Source organism: Leucoraja erinacea, chromosome 4 (assembly GCF_028641065.1).
Source record: "Leucoraja erinacea ecotype New England chromosome 4, Leri_hhj_1, whole genome shotgun sequence".
In the NCBI taxonomy this organism is placed as follows: domain Eukaryota; kingdom Metazoa; phylum Chordata; class Chondrichthyes; order Rajiformes; family Rajidae; genus Leucoraja; species Leucoraja erinaceus.
This window is the reverse complement of record NC_073380.1, coordinates 37684180-37706202: the sequence shown is the minus strand read 5'-3', so window position 1 is coordinate 37706202 and position 22023 is coordinate 37684180. Positions and strand designations below refer to the sequence as shown.

Below are 22023 nucleotides of genomic sequence, written 5' to 3'. Positions count from 1 at the left end.
CAACCAGTCTGTTTCAGTTTACGAAGTGCAGGTGTGTACCAGGGTGAAGATGTGTTGAAAGTTACGGTTCTTGTTTTGAGGGGGGCCATAGTGTTAAGGGAGGTAGACAAGGTGGAGTTGAGATGGTTTGTGAGATCATCAGGTGAGATGGGGGTTGAGTCCAGGGGGAGAGTGGTGGAGAGGAGGTCAGAGAGATGGTGGGGATCAATGGATTTTAGATTACGGAAGGTGATTTCTCGGAGGAAGCAGGGGCGAGGTGTCGGAGAAGGGATGGTGAACCGTATAAGCTTATGATCAGAGAGGGGGAAGAGGCATGGATGGAGGTCGAGTACCGGTTGATTTGTGGAGCAGACCAGGTCAAGGATGTGACCTTTGTCATGGGTGGGAAAGGTGACGTGCTGAGTGAGAGAGAAGTTGTCAAGTAAAAAGGCGAATTCAGATGCGAGCTTGCAGGTGGGGGAGTCCATGTGAATATTTAAGTCACCAAGTAGCAGCAGACGTGGGGAGAGGGATGAGGCAAGTGTGAAGAGTTCAGTGAAGTCAGATAGGAAGGAGGGGTTTGGTTTAGGTGGCCGGCAAATGAGGATGACTGTCATGGAGGAAAGGGCTTTGAAGGCGAGGAATTCAAATGATGCTACTGGGGAGAAGGTGAGTTCAGTGATCCTGAAAATTCTGGTTGAAAATAACAGCGAGGCCACCTCCATGGCGGGAGGGGTGGGGTTTGGAGATGTAATTAAATCCAGGTGGGGATGCTTGATTGAGGGAGAAGAAGACATTAGGTTGTTGCCAGGTCTCAGTGAGCAGAAGGAAGTCCAGAGTGTTGTCAAGGATTAGTTCATGGAGGGCAAGGGCTTTGTTGTTGAGCGACCTGGTGTTGAGGAGGGCAAAGTTGGCATTATGAGAGGGTGGAGGGATGGGGGCAGGCTGGAGAGATCTGAAGTTGTCCCGGTTGACAGTGGGTGCGGTCAGCTGGGATGGGGGGTGACACGGTTGAGGGGGGGCAGAGCGTGGTAGTGAGCAATGGATGGAATGGAATGTCCGTGGTTGAAGCAAACAAGCTTGCGTCGAGAACCTCTGTGGATGAAATGGGGTCGACGCATAAGTCCAAGCTGTTTAACGACCTGGATGCAGGATGGGATGTGGTTGTTGAAGAAACCAGTCATCTGCAGAGTTGAGTATTTGAGCATGATGAGGAGGGTGCAGAGAGGTGTCCAGCGGTGCAGCTGCAGGTGGGGAGAGTATCGTGCGGTGAGGGAGCAGAGAGGTTGTCCAGCAGAGCGGGTGCAGTGAGGTGTCGAGCAGTGAGGGAGCAAAGAGGTTGACCAGCAGTGCAGATGCAGCGAGGTGTCCAGCATTGAAGGAGCAGATAGGTTGTCCAGCAGAGCAGGTGTAGAGGTAGTCCAGTGATGAGGGTGCAGAGAGTATCCAGCAGTGCAGGTGCAGAGAGGTTGTCCAGGTGGTAAGTCAAGAGCTGGTCCATTATGGAAATAAACCGCAGTCGGCAATTGAAGCAGATGAAGCCGACTGTAAGGGACCGTTGTTAATTTGAATTTCCCGCCGCCACCAGTTTTTCCATTTTTTAGTTACCGAGTTGCTTGCTTTACCCCTTGCATTACAGTGTCTCAAAAATGCCAACCATAAACCAGCTCATCAAATTAGTATTTCATAAAAAATTGAAGTGACCTTGTTTTAGCTGCACGGTACTTTATTAAATTCTTGGGTCCCGCATACCCTTTAAGATCCTACCTGTACATCTGCCTGTCAATGTAAATCCCTTGCTCTTTTTATTCCTGTAACCTTTCTTTAGTTTATTTTACCTGTTACTTAGTTCCTCATTAAATTTAATAGTCACTAGACCAAGCGGGACCCGTTTCCTCAATGCGCAGTTGCGGGGGGAGGGGGGAGCCTGCGGTATCTCACACACACACACACACACACTAACGCCCCCCCCCCCCCCATCTTGATATTATATTAATATTATTAATTCGCTCCTTTTCCCCCATCCCCCGCCCCATCCACTCAAAGCCCCCAACTGAACAGTCACGGCTAGAGAGGGAGAGGGAGGGGGGGTAGAGAGAGAGAGAGGGAGGAGGTAGAGAGGGAGGGGTGGGGGGCATGCCACTCACCCTTTGGTCCCAATACTCACCACTCCCTAGAGAGGAAGGGGGGGGGGGGGGCAGAGAGGGAGGGTGGGGGCAGAGTGGGGAGGGAGTCAGAGAGGGGGGAGGGGGTAGAGAGTGAGAGGGTAGAGGGGGAGGGGAGGGCGTAGAGAGGGAAGGGGTTGAGAGGGAGGGGTAGGGATGGAGGGGGAGGGGGAGAGACGGAGGGGGGGAGTAAAGAGGGAGGGGAGTACAGAGGGAGAGGGGCAGAGAGGGAGGGAGGTAGAGACCCCACCCCATCTCACTCCTCAGTTCCCCCATCTTCCACCCCTCACTCCCATTCCCTGCTGCAGCACCTACCCAGGTCGTAGAGCAGCGCCAATCTCCTGATTGAGTTCTCTGCAGATCCTCTCAAGCTCTGTCAAGTTGGTTGGGGTAGAACTCGGCTTGGTTCTCGTTCTCAGCCTGGCCCTGGCTGTAGACTGCAGCCGTCAGTTCGGCCGCCACAGTCTCCAGTCCAGGCCCCGACTTCATCTCCGGGTTCACTGGCCTGGGTGAACAGTTTTTCAGTGCTGCATTCTCTAGTCAGTGTGTTAGCCAACTTTCTTTTTATTCCATGTAGCTATTGCAAATTTATATTTTGATTTTGGTCTGAAAATTGGTAATCAAGTTTGCTTATTTTTCTTGTGTTTATATCTTTACGGTTTCCCCATTTCTCATTGTTTCACATTTCTTGATATAAGGTGGTGGTCATTTGTGATTGCACCTTTTCTTTTTGAGCATACTGTGAAGTATTTAGAGATCATGTTTGTGTTTTATTATTGTTTCTTTTCACACATACAGAAAGAGCAAGTCCTGGGTAAATATAGCATTTAACATTTTTGTATAATTCGCAATGGGGACATGATGGTTATGAAAATATTTGTCCAATTTTGTTTGGTTAATTTAATTTCGATCATTTGAATTCTCCATCAGATTTCTGCCTTTGAGACTTTGTTGAGAACTCTAGATACGAGTAGCATGAAATACTTACATTTGTTTTCATTGCTAGATTACTCCTCAGACTGCCTTCATTTTTTTAAATCATTAGTGTTGACCTTGGTCTGGGAACAACTAGCATTCTGATGGATTAAGTGTTTATAATTGTCGACATTAATTAACAAAAAAGTGCCTCCAGTGGTTTTAAGGTATGGAACCATTCTGACAAGTACTGTTATTACATGGCTATAATAAAAGAATAGAAAAGCCACACTGGTGAGCTTGCATACAATAGTGCATTACTTTTGATGTCATCTCGTGTTGTCTTACTGTTGCTATCCTTCTGTACATGTAATCCTGTACATTAATTTATGTAACTTCAAACCTCTCTACACATTCATCTTCACACACTGCTTCTCAAAAAAGAGTTGTTACCCTTTTGATTTACCCTGGATGATATAATATACAAATACTCCACAAGTTGTGTGTTGAATAATCAGACCCACATACAGCGGTTATAATGAATAGTCTTTATTGCAGTACAAGCGGAGGGAACGTGATATGCTTTCATCCCCGTGGTCTGCATCAAATCTAAAGAGAGATAGTGATGCATTATTAACTTAACAAGACCGGTGTCCAGGGTAGGGATGAAGATCTGGACCGGACTACATAAAGAATGTGCAGCATGCATAATCTGTGTGGTGATATATATATGTAGTAAAGACAGACTAATCTACATTGTATTAGATAGCTCAAAAAATATATTGTCTCTGTTCCATTACACCTCATAGTATTCCTGAGTCCAAACACTCGATGCGCCTCTCTCGTATAGGTTTCCGATAGTCATAACAAACTTCCTCCATGTAAACACAAGCACCCAGCTGTCAACAATATAAAAATGCATTTTTGGCAAACTCCTTGAAAACAACATTTCCGCCATGGATTTTTCAAAAATAATTGCTGGAATAACAGTAGGTCAGATAACATCTGTTGTAAGAGATCTGAATTAACATTTCAGATTGAGCTTTTTTTTCCAGATCTGGTAACTGGAAAAGCCAAATCCTTTTTTTCCAACTCCACAAATTGCTCTGAGTACATTATTTTTTGTTACAAATAAATCTTCTCATTCTTTTTGATAATTATATTCAAAGCTTATTATAATTCTATTTACTTGATATGATTATGTCCCACTGCTGCTGGAGGCCCCACGATTTTCCAAAGTAACGCAGTCATTATTCTCCAAAATTATCTCGTGGCTGAGGCAATTAAAAATTGCAAAGTAAGTTTGAAATATAACATTTCAAATTAATGTGGAATGCAATTAAAACATCTTGCTTGTTAATGCTAACAAGCATTATACTAATAATGCTAACAAGCATTCTCCAATGAAAAATATTCTTCTTGGATATCAACATCTAATGGGTCTCAAATAGCAGAAAAAATGTATTCACTCGTCTTGTATTATTTGGCACAGGAGGAAGCTATTCCACCTATCTTTGTGCTCCTGCAATCTATTTATTCTCTCACAAACTATTATCTTCTGTTTGACTCGTTGTGCCATGAACTTGCACTGGAGGATAATTTGAAGTAACAATTAACTTTCCAGCTCAGCAGCCTTGTGAGGATCTGAGAACTCCCACAGATAGCACTCAAAATCAGGAACAAACCTGGATCCCTCAGCTGTAATGCAGCAGTGAAGGCAACTGCATCACTATGCTGTCAATTACATCTTTCATCTGCAGCTCTTCTTAATAACAAAGTCAATATTATGAATTAAAGAGTGTGGGAAGGAAGTGCAGATGCTGGCTTAAACTGAAGAGAGACACAAAAGCTGGAATAACTCAACGGGTCACACAGCATCTCTGGAGAAAAGGAACAGGTGACGTTTTGGGTCGAGACGAGTCTCAAGACGGGTCTTGACCCCAAACGACCCCTCATCTGTTCCTTTTCCCCAAAGATGCTGTCTAACCGGTTAGTTACCTCAGCTTTTTTTTTTGTCTATCTTATGAATTAAAGAAATGACTAAAAGTATTAAGCAAACATTTAATCACAGCCATATTTCTCTTAGCTCTATTTTGTTCCTGCTTTTATTAATAATCTACAACAAAATGTCAGTGGTATAATTCTCAAATTTATTATTTCAAAAGCACATGCAAGATTTTGTAATGGAGACTTATGCAGCTTTCTCAATATATGGCCAAGTAGGGTGCATGGACCCATGTACAGAGATGGCATTTAATGATGAGAACTGTTTGGCGATCGAAAACTAGATGTGCACGTGCATTTTTTAAAAAGCACTCCATTTTAAAAATATAAAGTACATTAATTAGTGAACTGTTTAAGAAAGAACTGCAGATGTTGGTCTGAAGAAGGGTCTCGACCCAAAACATCACCTATTCCTTCGCTCCATAGATGCTGCCTCACCCACTGAGTTTTTCCAGCATTTTTGTCTACCTTTTAATTAGTGAACTTGTTGGTAAATGTGCTTGTATGATATGAAGTGCCAATAAGTTAAACAAATGGGGTTTTGAAGTTCTGTGATCTTCCAACCCCATCAGCTGCCTGCTATCACCTCTATGGAGAAATCATTAGACTCTGGAGATTCAGTGAGAAAACAGGTCTTTCAGCCCACTGAGTCTGATTTACCGATGCCAATTAACCTACAAAACTGTATGTCTTTGTAGTGTGAATAGAAACCGGAGCATCCGGAGAAAATCCACGCGATCACAAGGATTGCGTACAAACTCCCTACAGATAGAATCCGTAGTCAGGATCGAACCAGGCAGCAACTCTACCCTCGTGCTACTGTGCCACCCTCCATTTCCACATTGGTCTTATTACCCTCAAAACAAGTCTTCCTTGATCCCGAGGGGGCTGCCAAAGAAGAATTGAATTTGTTCTAAATATGAATATTTTAATACTGTATGATAGAGCTTAAGTTCCTGAGAAAAGCAGGGCGATGGAGAGGGGGAGGAGAGAGGTGTGGGGGAGGGGGGAGAAGGGGTACCACCATGAGGTAAAACCTCCAGTTTAAATTCCATTTGGAATATTTTGGAAGACCAAGAAACCAAGAACCAAGAGTCTGTGCCGACCATCAATCACCCATACAATAGTTCTGTCCTACACACCAGTGACAATATACAGAAACCAATTATCCTACAAACCTGTAGGTCTTTGGAATGTGGGAGGAAACCAGAGCACCGGGAGAAAACTTGTGCGGTCACAGGGAGAACGTACAAACTCCATACAGACTGCACCCTTAGTCAGGATCGAACCCAGGTGTCTGGCGCTGTAAGGCAGCACCTCAATGCTGTGACTGTGTCACAACCTCAGCGTAGGATCCTGCCATCATTGAACAGTAACATTTTAAATCCTGTGTAACATCTTTTCACTGTTGCAGTGTTTGAGGATGAAACATCAGTGGCATTGACAAAAATGTAATGAAATGTGTTGAATTTCTTGATACAGAAAATGAAGATAATATGACCCAATTCAAATTTACAGTGTATATTGTGAATAAAGTATACTTTGGCCAAATAAGTTCTCAGTGACGACAATTGGAGAAGATGACATTGGGGTTGGGTCGGGTCATCAAATTTGCAGATGGCACAAAGCTGAGTGGCAGTGTGAATCAATCAATCAATCAATCAACCTTTATTGTCATCTTGCAAAGCAACAGTTGTACAGTGCAAAATGAAAAGACGTTTCCCAGGGAATACCGAAGCATCACACATGAAACTTAAAACATTTCACACATAATAACAGTAAAAACAATCCAGTCCCTGATGAAACAGTATAAATAGTTAAAAGCAGGTAAAACAGCAACATTAAAATACAGTAAAAACAATAATTAAAATGTCCAGGGCAGCTGATTTTAGTGGCCAGTGCCAGAGTTATTAAAATGTCAGTGCAAAGCCGCAGAATCAGGTGACTGTGAGTACAGAGTGACTGTTTAACAGCCTCACAGCCTGTGGCAGGAAGCTGTTTAGCAGTCTGGTAGTCCGGGCTTTGATGCTACGGTATCTCTTGCCTGATGGCAGGAGATCCAGGTGTGTGTGGAGGGGGTGCAGTTTGTCCTTAGCTATTCTCAGAGCTTTTTTCAGACAGCGGCTCTGGAACAGTTCTTGTACCGAGGGTAGGGAGACGCCAATGATCCTCTCTGCTCCCCTCACTACCCTCTGCAGAGCCTTCCTGTCTGAGGAGGGTGAACTGTGAGGAGGATGCTATGAGAATGCAGGGTGACTTGGACAGGTTGGGGGAATGGGCAGATGCATGGCAGATGACGTTTAATGCGGATAAATGCGAGGTGATCCACTTTGGTAGCAAAAACAGGAAGGCATATTACTATCTAAATGGCATCAAGTTGGGAAAAGGGGAAGTACAATGGGATCTGGGGGTCCTTGTTCATCAGTCTATGAAAGTAAGCATGCAGGTACAGCAGGCAATGAAGAAAGCGAATGGCATGTTGGCCTTTATAACAAGAGCAATCGCATATAGGATCAAAGAGGTCCTTCTGCATTTTGTACAGACCCCTAGTGAGACCACACCTAGAGTATTGAATGCAGTTTTGGTCCCCTAATTTGAGAAAGGACATTCTTGCTATTGAGGGAGTGCAGCGTAGTTTCACGAGGTTAATTCCCGGGATGGCGGGACTGTCATATGCTGAGAGAATGGAGCAGCTGGGTTTGTACACTCTGGAGTTTAGAAGGATGAGAGGTTATCTTATTGAAACATATAAGATTGTTAAGGGCTTGGACACGCTAGAGGCAGGAAACATGTTCCCGATGTTGGGGGAAATCCAGAACCAGGGGCCACAGTTTAAGAATAAGGAGTAAGCCATTTAAAACGGAGATGAGGAAACAAATTTTCTCACAGAGAGTGTTGAGTCTGGAATTCTCTGCTTCAGAGGGCGGTGGAGGCAGGTTCTCTTAATGCTTTGAAGAGAGAGCTAGATAGGGCTCTTAAAAATAGCGGAATCGGGATATGGGGAGAAGGCATAATGGGGTACTGAATGGGGATGATCAGCCATGATCACATTGAATGGCGGTGCTGGCTCGAAGGGCCGAATGGCCGACTCCTGCACCTATTGTCTATTGAAATGACATCTGTCCATTCCATCTTCAGCCTGGCCCACTGAGTTCCTCCAGCACTTTGTGTTTATACCAACCAAAAGGGGTTTTCCCAGGAAAAGATCGTGTGTTGGAGCTGCAATTTTATACAGATTATTGAATCTTGAGGATGATTTGTTTGATTGGCAACATGTTGCATTTTGATCTCAGTTTCTTTCTGTTATTTAGCCATTACTACAATTTGAAATAAATGCTGAATTAATTGATTAAAACTTGGGAGGCAAAGAACTGAAATAAAAATTTGAGGAGTTCTATCTTCTGATGTAATTGCCGCAATACATTGGAACTTTAGGGAACCTTTTTAATGTCACTTCTGCTCATTTGATTGTTTATTATTGCAGGTGGCATCCTTAGCTGGACCAGGAGGACGAGTGGAAATTGAACAGAATTTTCTCAATAACAAACTGAAGACCATCACTGCGTATTTTGGTGACTTAATTAGAGATGAATAGATCAAGGTTTTGTGATTTTTATTAAAAAATCTAATAAAGCCCTTTCATTTAATGGTGTGCAATATTAATTGCAGTGATCAACTGTTCCATCTCCCAATGTTTTTCTAGTAATTTTCACAATCCCTGGGTTAGGCTGACTGTCTTGTAACTGATTAATTCAACCTTTCTGAAGAATGGTGGCATATTGACATCTCAAATGTACAGTCATCTTTCCTGTAACCAGAGATGATTGAAAAATGATATCCAGGCCTATGATAAGGGAGGAAATAAAGAAAGATATGGCATACCAATTCATTTACTATGTATATACTAATCCTCCCATTTCTCTCACTTTCATTTTCTCTCAATTACCTCGTGCCTTATTTCCCAGTAGCTCATGACCAAAACATGTCTTTCTCTTCTACCACTGTCTACTGTTTCCTCAATTTAAAAGGCACAGTTATTTTCTTCATTTTGTTATTGTGCTTTCTTTCATTTCAATTGCCAACAATATATTCATCCTCTTTGCCATCCATGTGTGTTTATTAAGTAATTGCTTCTCTTTTTATAGATACCCAGACGTGGCGCCGACGGACGAGAAACCGAAGCAAAGAAGTGGAAGCCAAATAACCGAATGGAAACAAAATCGAAACGCCAAATAACCAAATGTGTACGAAGCTGAAACGCCAAATAACCGAAAGGGTGGGACGCCTAAAAGCCAACTTACCGAAAGGCTGCGTCGCCTAAAAGCAAACTCACCGAATGGGTGCTCTGCCGGAAAGCCACCTACCCGAAAGGCGGCGTTGCCTACAAGCCAACAAACCGAATGCCGCTCAACAGAAAAGTCAAGTAACGGACATGACTTTGCCGGGGGCGGGACTTGTCAGCGATTGGTCCAAACCCCCGCGTCCATCACATCACCATGGAGGGATGAACATTGTCCCACACCTCCGCTCCACCCGACCCACAGCCCGTCACAGTGCAGGCCGCATGCGGAAGATGAGGCCAAGGGTGGCCGTGGGAGAGTGGGAGCTGTCTCGAGGGATGCGCATCTTCGGCCGCTTACAACTTGGTGCTTGGGTTCAGATTGCCCAGTCACCTATGGCTTGTGTGGGATAATGACTCCCACCGGTGGAGACGGGAGGAATGGGTGACGTTTCCTGTCAAGACCATTCTTCAGACCTGAAGATTGAGTCTGAAGAGTCTCGACCCGAAACGCCAGCCATCCCTTCTCTCCAGAGATGCTGCCTGTTCAGCTGAGTTACTCCAGCTGTTTGTGTCCGGTGGAGACGGGAAGGTGGGGTTCATTTTCCCACACGCAATCTGAACCCAAGCATCAAGTTGTAAGTGGCCGAAGGTGCGCATCCCTCGGGACAGCTCCCACTCTCCCACAGCCACCCTCCGCCTCGTCTGCCCCATGCGGCCGCACTGTGGCGGGCTGTGGGTCAGGTGGAGCGGAGGTGTGGGACAATGTTCATCCCTTCGGTGAGTTTGCTTTTAGGCGTCCCACCCTTTCGGTTAGTTGACGTTTCGGCTTCGTACTCTTTTGGTTATTTGGCGTTTCAGCTTAGTTTCCATTCGGTTATTTGGCTTCAACTTCTTTGCTTCGGCTTCTTGTCCATCGGCGCCACATCCGCACATGCTTTTTATATGTCTTTTACCCCAGTAAGTGACACAAGCTTTTCATTTTCACCTTATCCTGCCTCAAGGCTCCTTGGTGTTGGATGTGTTGCTCTAACTTTAGTTTGGAATCTCACCTTTCTACTATGGGATAGCGTAAGAGTACTGTAACTGGATGAACTGCAACCGTTCAAGAAACAGTTCAAGAATGATTATTAAGGGTTTGGACACGCTAGAGGCAGGAAACATGTTGGGGGAGTCCAGAACCAGGGGCCACAGTTTAAGAATAAGGGGTAAGAACGGAGATGACAAAACACTTTTTCACATAGAGAGTTATGAGTCTTTGGAATTATCTGCCTCAGAGGGCGGTTGATACTGAGGGCTCTGGATACTTTCAAGAGAGAGCTAGATAGGACTTAAAAATAGCGGAGTCACGGGATATGGGGAGTAGACAGGAACGGGGTACTGATTGGAGATGATCAGCCATGATCACATTGAATTGTGGATCATCCGCCATGATCACATTGATCCGAAGAGCCGAATGGCATATTCCTGCACATTGTCTATTGTCTATTAAAGCTACTCAAGGGAAATTAGATGGACAATGGATGAAGACCTTGTCAATTATGCCTGTGCCCCATAAAATTAATTTCTTTAATCTTTAAAAGTAAAAACACAGTGCTGAAGTTACTCAGTGGGTCATGCAACATCTCTGGAGAACATGGATAGGTGACGGTTTGGGTCAAGACTCTTCTGAAGATATGCTGCCTGATCCACTGAGTTACTCCAGCACTTTGTGTCTTTTTGTGTAAACTAATATATGCAGCTCCTTGGGTTATTATTTTTCCATAATCCATTTCAATTCATCCAAACGTGCCAGCTTACGACACAATTTTCTTCCCCACTAATATTCTCCGCAACATATTTTCTCCACATTCCCATCAACCTTCCACAGGTTCCAACTTTCACCTACACAATAGGGACAACTTGAAGTAACCCCTTTTGAAAAGGAAATATTTGCATGTATATGGACAAACATAATTGTTCGTACATAAACACTGACTCAAACATCACTGGGTTTTATGACTCGAAACTGATCTCAGCTGAAGCAAAGTTTGCAATTTGACTAAACATTAGCTCAGTGATACATTTCCCTTATTCTGAAAGTAACCATTCATGGTAGCAACAATTCAGGATGATCAATTTCTGCCTCTTCTCTATTCACATCATTCGCATTTAGTAACAGTTGCCTATATATGAGAGTAAATGACAATGATTTTTTTTTTTTTTATTTTTCATATTTATTTTAATGGAAGCAATTGTACAAGGAGAAAGTAATCGACATAACAATTATACAATTTTCGTACAGCTTCAATTTAAACATTTTATAAACTAATAACTAAATCGGAAAAAAGAAAAAAGGAAAAAAAGGAAAGGAAGAAGAAAAGAAAGAATTTCGAAAAAAACACGAAAGAGAAAAAAGAAAAACCCCTGAACTAACGAAGAAGTGAAAAAAGCGGAGATATGTCCCACTAGCCTTCCCTACGCCCGCTCACCTGACAATGATAATTTTCACCTTGAATAAAATGTCCCCAACCTCATCATAATAAATAATTTGCCTCAAAGTTAAAGGAGGGGATGTAATGACAGCATGGTCAAAGGTGGATTTATAGCAAAGGATTGATGGAAGGGAGGCAGCAAGATTGCAACAAATACTTGACCTTAGGATCCAGCCAAAGGTACAGGAACCAAGTGCGAGATGACAGAAGCGAATATGGCAAATGTTAAGTAACAGACTTCTTGGATTAAAACTGAAAATAGGTCCAGCTGCATCTGCGAGAAAGAAACAGTAAATATTCGAAGTCAAAGGTCAGTTGACATTAAATTTATAAATAAAGGAGGTAAATTGTGTTACAGCACCATTATGTCTGAAGTTCTTTGGGTAAGTTAATGTTCCAATTGAAAGTTGGCATGAATTTTCTGAGGCTCTATTTGGTGAGCTGTAAAACAGCTGTAGGATTTGTGAGGACGAGTCAGACACAAGGAAAACACACAATCATTTCTGGCAGCAGATTGAGGGGTCGGGTAGTTGATGAGGGCAATCCCTCCCATTACTGGCTCCTTCAGATGCCACTTCCATTTAGGTCTTCTCCCAGGTCTTGTCAACAATGTTATTAGGCAACTAAACCATCCTATCACCAACTGGAGAGTTGGCCTGACCTACCATCTACATTATTGGATACCCTTAGACTATCTTAAATCGGACTTTACTGGACTTTATCTTGCACTAACCGTTATTCCCTTTATCCTGTATCTGTATACTGTAGGCTTGAATGTAATCATGTATAGTCTTTCTGTTGACTGGATAGCACGCGACAAAAAAGCTTTTTATTGTACCTTGGCACACATGACAATAAAGTAAACGTGTGTTTAGCATTCTCACTTCTTTTTGCTGGCATGTTCTTTGTGAAAAGTGCTCTGGAATGGCAATCCAGCTCATATAATATCACTTTACTTGACCACCTATGGAAATAAAGCATGTCACCCAAACCGCCTACCAATAGCTTTCAAATATTTGTATATCTACCTTTATTATGACAGCCATTATTTAGTGCTCCAAACTATCTTTCTAATAGTTTAAATCCTCGAAGGATGTGGGAAAATAAGTCAAAATATAAAGCTGTATTTTCACCAATTATCTTTTTTTTTTCATGTACTCTCATTTCCTTTTCTGAGTATTTGCTTCAAATCTTATGGTAACAAGTTCTGCATTCCATCAAATATCTGGGTTAAGAAATAAATGTTCTTCTTCCGAGGTGTTTTTATGTAATCATCATCTATTCACTGCCTCCAGTTTTGGAGTTTCCCGTAAGATAGTCTTTATGCGCCTTTCAGGAAATCCTTAGATGGGTTACTTCAAAGGCACACAATTAGCTGCGGGGTCTTGGTTTTATCATGTTACATACAGCATGAAATTTGAACACAATATCTCCAAAGAAAAGCAATGCAATAACAGATACCCTTTTCAGAAATATTAATCCCATATTTAAACTTATTCATGAAAAGTCGACAGGCAAAGCCAAGAAACCACTATGTTGCTAATCTTTTTGTATCTGCTCCAATCCTCACCTTTGCACCTGGCCCATTCACACACACAAAAACTTGATCTGATGTAATCAAACCTTTAAATGCTCCAACCCAATATGGAATCCTGCCAAAGCAACCCCCCCCACCCTATTATCAATATGTACCTTTACTTTAGACTTCATCAAGATCAGTCAACTTCTGCTGGAATGACAATTGTGGGGCCTCTTGGATGCCATCTGCAACATAAACATTGATTGTTGCCTTGGTGATTTTGAAATCTATTGTTGAAACAAACTCAGAGCAGATGTAAGCACTATATCCTAATCTTCTCACACTTCTGAATGAATAATTATACGTTACAATTATACTTGTAACACGTCACAGTGAAATTCTTGGTTTTGCGTACCATACACAAAGTATGCAAAGAGCCGCCACGTAAATGATTTTGGAGACCGTCCCGAACTGATCCTGTTCATATTGGAATCATACTGGATAAGTGTTGTATAAATTCTCTATGACAGTTCCTACTTTGGTGAGTTTGATGATCCCAAACTCCATCCCAAATAACCCCACCTTCAATTCACTCGGGTTTACTACTTAATCTCGGTAGCTTTACAAGACTTCCCTCCCTAGTTTCCCCAGCCCAGATCCCAGGCACCGACTGGCTCTCTTCCCGAGATGCATGCTCTCCCAACTCAGGCCTCTCCTCCCCAAGTGGCCATGGGAGTTTCAAAGGTTATTTTTAAAGGATCGCAAGGGAACCCTGCTTGGTTTGGGTCAGGTTGCTCCGGGATAACCTTCACGCCTTGGAGTTATTGCTGTCCTATCCAATCTGTTAATCAGGAAGATGTGAACCCGATTCACTCATCTACTTTTTGATACATTTTTAGAAATGGCTCTGATTCAGGTGATTTGTGGAAGTTGCGTGGGGGAAGTAGATTTCACTGAGGAACATACGGCCACCACAAAGAAACCAAATTGCAGAAGGTGCAAGTGATTTAAATCTTCATTCTATGAACACGGAACATAACTACTGCTGGGCCACGTAATATTGTTTAGATGCAGACATTCATGCTTCTGTGTTATTCACCACTCATGCTGTAGCTGGGGGGCACATTGAATGGCACAAACAAGAAACATACATGCCAACATACTGTAAATGTCCTTGCACACCTCCCACTTGGCCACAAAGATGCGTTCTCCCAGGCTTTATCCAAACCTCCACATACCGATATGGATTCACAGTTTCAGCCAGAACAAACAATGAGTATTTGATGCAAAGGGCTGAGCTGGCCAAAAACCAGGAGCTGTTGACCTTATGCAATAAATCATTCATATAAAAAAAAATGAATTGCAATGTGGTATGAGGCAATATACCACATTTAAGATAAATGAAGGTGTGGATTGAGGATTCACACATGACACATTTGAAGTTGTTTGTTCTCTCCACAGGTAACAAGTATTTCTAGTTTCAGTTTACTTCAACTGGAAACATACACCATTGTTATTAATTATTCCCTTGATTGGACAATATTGAACTGAACTTGAAACAGTCCAGTTTACCCATCAGCAAGTTTATCCTGTGACCAATTTAGTTCACCACTTATACAAATAATTGTTGGGATTAGCCTGTACAAATTCACTCTTCTAGTGAGAGGGCAGATCAAGTGGCAGCAATGCAACATTGCGGATGCCGGCTGCCGTAAAACTCCAAAGAAGAAGAAGAGGGCAGATCAATAGGTCTAGTTCTTAAACTAACATAGGCAATCTCCCTCCTGCTGTTTAAAAACAAAACTGAAGGAACTGAAATTCATCAGTAGTAGTTCTAAAACAACATCAGTGGGTTCTCTTATACTTTTTCAATATAATAGGTCTTAATGTTCAAACTTAGCATAGGTCCTTTTCTCAGAGCTATGGTCTTAGAACACAGCACTTTAGGGATTGCAGCACAGTGCGATTTCTTTCAGCTCTGAGGGTGTGTTGCCAAGGGATGAGAACTTGCTCTGATGATAGGAGGAGGGATGGCACAGTCTCTCCCAGGGAACAGAGTGACCTTTGCAGGCCGGCTTCCAAGAACAAAGAGCACAGTCGGCAACCTCTTGTGCAAGTGTAGAGACACATTTGTGAATGCTTCTCTTGCATGGTAGCCAATGTACATGAAAGCAAAAAGTTGCATTGACTGAAGGTCAAATGTTACCTACTTTGCTGATAAAGCTTTTTTGAAATTCTGGAACATGGCCACAAGCAGCAAAGAGGCAAGTTGCGCATCTCAGCAGAGAGAGCAAGCAGATCTTTGGGCCAGGTTTCTGAGTGTGAGGATGTTTCTGCTTTGATTTTGAGAGCACTCGCAGTATCCAGATAAATTTGTACTTGAGATTTTCAAAGCACACAGATACGTAATAATAATCTTAGAGGCATATAGCAGGAGCAACCCTTTGCATCCCCAATCCCCTGATTTTATTCTCTGCATGTTTTCATCGACTTTCCCCAGATTCTACAACAAGTGACAATTTACTGTTTCTAATTAGCCTACCAACCTGCATGTCTTTGGCATGTGGGAGGAAACTGGAGCATCCAAACAAAACCTGCATGATTTTAGGGAGAACATACAAACTACACACGCACAGAACCCAAGGTCAGGATTCTGCAGTTGTGCAAAGTGTTGCCATTAGCTGCACCTCTGGGCATGGTGAACATGGAACCACTTTACATTTTGCTGGAATTCATCTGTCATTTAATATTGATGACTAACTAGCCATGGTAGGGAAATTGTCGGAAATGGTCCAGGTGTATTTGAGTGCCATTGAGTGTATTTCCGACATTTCCCTACCATTTCTGGACCTCATTATCTCCATCGCAGGTGATAGACCTCTTACCGACATCCACTGACTCCCATGGCTATCTGGACTATACTTCTTCCCACCCTGCTTCCTGTAAGGACTCCATCCCCTACTCCCAATTCCTCTGTCTACACCGCATCTGTTCCCAGGATGAGGTGTTTCACACCAGGGCATCGGAGATGTCCTCATTCTTCAGGGAACGGGGGTTCCCCTCTTCTACCATAGATGAGGCTCGCACCAGGGTTTCGTCGATACCCCGCAACACTGCTCTCTCTCCCCATCCCTCCACACGTAACAAAGGCAGAGTCCCCCTGGTCCTCACCTTCCACCCTACCAGCCGTCACGTACAACAAATAATCCTCCGTCATTTTCGCCACCTCCAACGTGATCCCACCACTCGCCACATCTTCCCATCTCCTCCCATGTCTGCTTTCCGCAGAGACCGCTCAGTTCGCAATAACCAACCTGATCTCCTGGTGGCTCAGCACTTCAACTCCCCCTCCCATTCCGAATCCGACCTTTCTGTCCTGGGCCTCCTCCATGGTCAGAGTGAGGACCACCGGAAATTGGAGGAGCAGCACCTCATATTTCGCTTGGGCAGTTTGTATCCCAGCGGTATGAACATTGGCTTCTCTAATTTCAGGTAGTCCTTACTGTCTCCTCCCCTTCTCAGCTCTCCCTCTAGCCCTCTGGCTCCTCCTTTTCCTTTCTTCTTCCCCCCCCCCCCCCACCCTCACATCAGTCTGAAGAAAGGTTTCGGCCCAAAACGCTGCCTATTTCCTTCGCTCCATAGATGCTCACCCGCTGAGTTTCGCCAGCATTTTTGTCTACCTTAGAGGTTTGATGAGGTGTGAATTGGGTAGGGATGCAGGAAAAGGGGAGGGGAATGGAGGGATGGTTACAAGGTCAGCAAGGGCTCAGGGGGAAGAACAGGGTTTCATGGCAGAGAAGGGGTGGGGGGTTGTTTTGTAGAGGTTACCTTAAGTTGGAGAATTCAATGTTCATAACAGTGGGTTGAAAGCTACCGAAGCAGAACATGAGGTGATGAACATTGATCATGTTCTGCTTGAGAAATAGGACATCAATATTTATCCAGGATCGTCCTGGCATTTTCTCTGTACATTATTTTTCCCAATAATTCTCATGTTATCAGGAAAATGGAAGGAAACCGTACAGAAATAAATGTGTTTTCAGATCTTTACACTCTTCATGTTGTTACAAGGACAACTGTGTTTTTTTACCCCAGATTGCGAATGCCTGTAATTAAGAACGAGCTCCTGTAATATTATTAAATTCAATAGTCCATATATGTACGTCCATTCATTCATATGTGGTCTGAATTAGTGGTCTGAAGAAAGGTTTTGGCCCGAAACGTTGCCTATTTCCTTTGCTCCATAGATGCTGCTGCACCCGCTGAGTTTCTTCAGCACTTTTGTTTACCTTCGATTTTCCAGCATCTGCAGTTCCTTCTTAAGCAGAATTAGTTCCCTCTCTTTCTCTCCCTGCACTATCTTATCAGTTTTTGTGATTTTGATTTATTTACAAATGTGACAAGACACAGTGAAATTCTTTGTATATATTGTGGCAATATGGTTATTATATCGAGTGATTTTTTTGTTGTTGTATTTTCCCACATGGACAAATTGACTTATGGACGTCTATAAAAACATCACCCGTTTAGTACCCAAGGATTGCCTGCCTGCAGATATTGATCAAGCAGTGAAGATTAAGGTCAACACAAATGATTTTTCCTTTTTTTTTACTGTTTTCTTTGGAGTAGTGTCTTTGACTTTAAATGCTGGTTCCAAATGAGCAATATCAGATCAGCCACCCATGATTAGCTCTCCCATTTTTTATTTCTATGACTTCAATGGAAATGAAATCCAGGAGACGCATCTAATGAACACTTGATCCAAAATTTGTTATTCTATTCAAGCCCCCATATTCCTGTTTATCACCTATAACCAAGCTACTTTCCTCTTGTGTTCCACTGAAATCTAAAGTTTCCAAGATTCTCTTGTAATGGAGTAACGATGTACTGGCATAGATCCCACTCATACTATATATCACTATTCTTCAGAGGCTGCTCATGCGGAGAAGCTGAGTAGAACTCCCCTAGCCCCCAAAAAAGGTATTGTTTGCTTTGCATGTTGTAGATTTACCTGTGCGTATTCTTGACAAACACAGAATTTACAGTTTCAGTGACAGTGTAACTGTTCGTGCTCCTTGCCATTACTGTGTAAAACCAGCATCTGCACTGGCACATTCAGAGGTCTGTTGTCCATGCTCTTTGTCTATTGTGGTCTGCATTGATGCTATCAGAATAGAGGCAGTGAGTGAACATGAACTTCATTTTCTGCGCTATTCTCACCAAATAAATCACATAAAATGATTTGCCTTGCTGAATGACGTGAGATATTTAAAGTATGCTGATTGCAACCAACCAACCATTTTCACAGAGAGAAATTAAATGTAAATGTGGAGGTTGTCTTAACTAACATTTGTACATTTATTGGGTGTAACAATTTTGAGATTATTTTAATATTTTGGAGCTTATGATATGTCAACCTGCATTGATCTCAAGCTGATCTTATATTTGATAATCTGTATATTTGATAATCTTATATTTGATAGTCTGCAAAATCTTAAAAAATTAAACTATTTTACTATTTTTTATTACTTTCGAGTTTGTTGTCTACCAGAACTTTTCAGTCTGATTTGTTGCTTGATCACTTCACTGTTGCTGGATGTCACGCATGCTGAACAGATGGCATTAATTGCTGTACTGTATCTTTAAGCATGGGGTGTGCCATTTTTCCTGTATCCATGTGTTTTTATATTGTGACCCGATCAAATAACAATGTTATGTGGTGTGCCTGGTTTTCTATGCCTGGCATTCAGCTTTCAGCAAGAGCCTAAACATTCTACAGTTAAGCATTTAACTTGATGTTTCTTTTTGGTATCAAACGTGTTTTTAACTGTTGATGATTAATGACCAGTTTACAATGCTCCACCCCATTCAATTGGTTTCAGGTGCTTGTCATTCCATTCATTGAAAGAGGTGGACATCCAGGAAGATACATTGTCAAGCAAGCTGAAGGGAAGACAAAATAGAAGGAATTTTAAATAAATAAAAAAACAAGGTAGGCACTCCATATGCTTTCTGATGGTGTTAATGTGCATTAACAAATGTGTAAACTTCGATGTATGGAGCCTCTTTGAAAAATGACACTTGTGATCTAATGTTCTTGCTGTGATAATCTAACAGTTTATCATCATAATTGTTAACATGCTTCAGGGGAGATATAAATAAATTAAAGACATGAGAAAAGTTGTAAATGTTCGACCATGACTAATGTTAAGCAATTAATAAAACCTTAGCAATTGGACAATGGGGAAAAAAAAACAATTGCACAAATATTTGAACAAATGAATAGGAATGAAGAATTTAGCCACCCAAAACTGTTTGGCATTCAATGTAAATGTGACTGATCTGCATTTAACTTGCCTTTGTCCCCTAATATCAAATGCCTTATTGTAAATTTACAATTAACATCTGACCGAAAACTTGCTATTTATAAAAGACACAAACTTGTACAATCCTTTGCTTTAATGTTTCTTTTCCTCCTGGGTGTTTCTCTTCCTCTGGAGCACCCTGACTCAGTTATCGGAGGCCACAACTACTTTCTTTTTTCCCTTTTCTGGGTCCCCATAAGAGCTTGGATACCATAATGAAGTTGTCCGTCATATCTCTCCAATCTGGTAATATTTCCTTGTAATTTAATCAGTTCAGCCAAGTTATTGTTTTGTTAGAAATCAGAAACAAAAGCAGGAATAGGCCTTTGAGCCTGCACCACCATTCATTATTGCACCTTTCTGCTCTTTTTCCATCCCTTGACTCGTTACAAAATTCTTAAGGGGTTGGACAGGCTAGATGCAGGAAGATTGTTCCCGATGTTGGGGAAGTCCAGGACAAGGGATCACAGCTTAAGGATAGAGGGGAAATCCTTTAGAACCGAGATGAGAAAATCTTTTTTCACACAGAGAGTGGTGAATCTCTGGAACTCTCTGCCACAGAAGGTAGTTGAGGCCAGTTCATTTGCTATATTTAAGAGGGTGTTAGATGTGGCCCTTGTGGCTAAAGGGATCAGGGGGTATGGAGAGAAGGCAGGTACGGGATACTGAATTGGATGATCAGCCATAATCATATTGAATGGCGGTGCAGGCTCGAAGGGCCGAATGGCCTACTCCTGCACCTATTTTCTATGTTTCTATGTTTACATCAAGTATCTGTCAGTCTCTGCCTTAGGTTTGATCACCTACACAGCTCTCTGTGATAGATAATTACAAATATTTATTCACATTTGTTAAAAATGTACAATCCCTTATTCTGAAATTACATGCGCCAGTTTTAAAAATCATGTTTTTGTTACTTTTGGGATGCATTACAACTTATTTGACAACTGCTCTGCCTAGGACTTAAAGAAATTGCAGGGTGTTGTGAATGCACCTAGTCCATCACATATTCCATCCTCCCCTCTCCCCTCTCTCCTCGCTCTTTCTCCTCTCCCCTTCCCTCCCACCTATATAAAATATCTTCTAACCCGCCATTGTACCTCCAGGTCCCTCAGGTCAGCCAACTTGGGGCTACTGACTATCCCGCGGTCCAGATTTAAGCTCAGGGGCGATCGCACATTTGCCTTTGCAGCACCTAGATTGTAGAACAGCATCCCATCTCCCATCATAACTGCCCCCTCCATCGACTCCTTTAAGCCTAAACTTAAAACCTATTTCTACTCACAAGCATTTCATGAGGTCCTCTGAGGGAGCACTGTGTATGTATTTATGTATGTATTGTTAGATCTGTGTACCATTGTATGTAACACGTTAGTACCTGCACTGATGTAAAGCACTTTGGTCAACGAGAGTTGTTTTTAAATGTGCTATAGAAATACAATTGACTTGACTTGAACATAAACTCCATCTACACCACTGCCTCAGGGAAGCAGCTAACATGATCATGGACCAGATACACCCCGATCATTCCCAATCCTGTCCGGCAGAAGATAAAAGAGCTTGAAAGCATGTACCACCAGATTCAAGAAGATCTTCTTCCCTGCAATTGTTAGACTCCTGACCAGACCTCTCATAAAATAAGAATGTAGTCCCTCTCTCCCCAACTACCTTGTTATAGACCTTAGATGTTTTCTATGTGCCCTTTCCCTGTATCTATAACACTATCACTCTGTCTATTTTCTTCTTTTTACTACCTGGTATATTTTTGTAGGGCTTTGCTGTGTTTGTGCATCACATGATTTGGCTGGATAGCATTTAAAACAACTTTTCACTCTCTTGGTACACGTGACAATAAGAAACAAATGCAAACACCGTACCTTCAAACTGGATTTGTAGTTCTACAATGTAGTTCTTTCCTTGGGGATCCTTCACAAACAAAAATACTGGGGCAGAAAATGGAAGCAGATATTTCTTACTGCAGTAACTCGCATCGAGACCCTCCTGCTGAATTTGATGGCAATTACTGTAACTTCTGGCCAATTTAGATTCTTATAGAAACATATAAAATTATTAAGGGATTGAACAGGCTATATGCAGGAAAAATGTTCCCGATGTTGGGGGAGTCCAGAACCAGGGGACACAGTTTCAGAATAAGGGGGAGGCCAATTAGGACTGAGATGAGGAAAAACTGTTTCAACCAGAGAGTTGTGAATCTGTGCAATTCTCTGCCACAGAAGGCAGTGTTGGCCAATTCACTGGATGTTTTCAAGAAAGAGTTGGATGTGGCTCGTGGGGCTAACAGAATCAAGGGATATGGGCAGAA

The 22023-nt window shown here is 42.4% G+C and overlaps 1 protein-coding gene across 2 annotated transcripts in view; it reads left to right on the top strand.

Moving 5' to 3' along the window:
* The window catches only part of tgs1 (trimethylguanosine synthase 1), a 72322-nt gene extending 63612 nt beyond the window's left edge, over nt 1-8710 (top strand). For both annotated transcript variants that reach the window (XM_055634057.1, XM_055634056.1), the window contains exon 13: nt 8548-8710. In XM_055634057.1, coding sequence (XP_055490032.1) covers nt 8548-8658 — 111 coding nt within the window. In that variant the 3' untranslated portion in view covers nt 8659-8710. The remainder of the gene's footprint in view (nt 1-8547) is intronic.
* Nucleotides 8711-22023: the final 13313 nt, after the last annotated feature.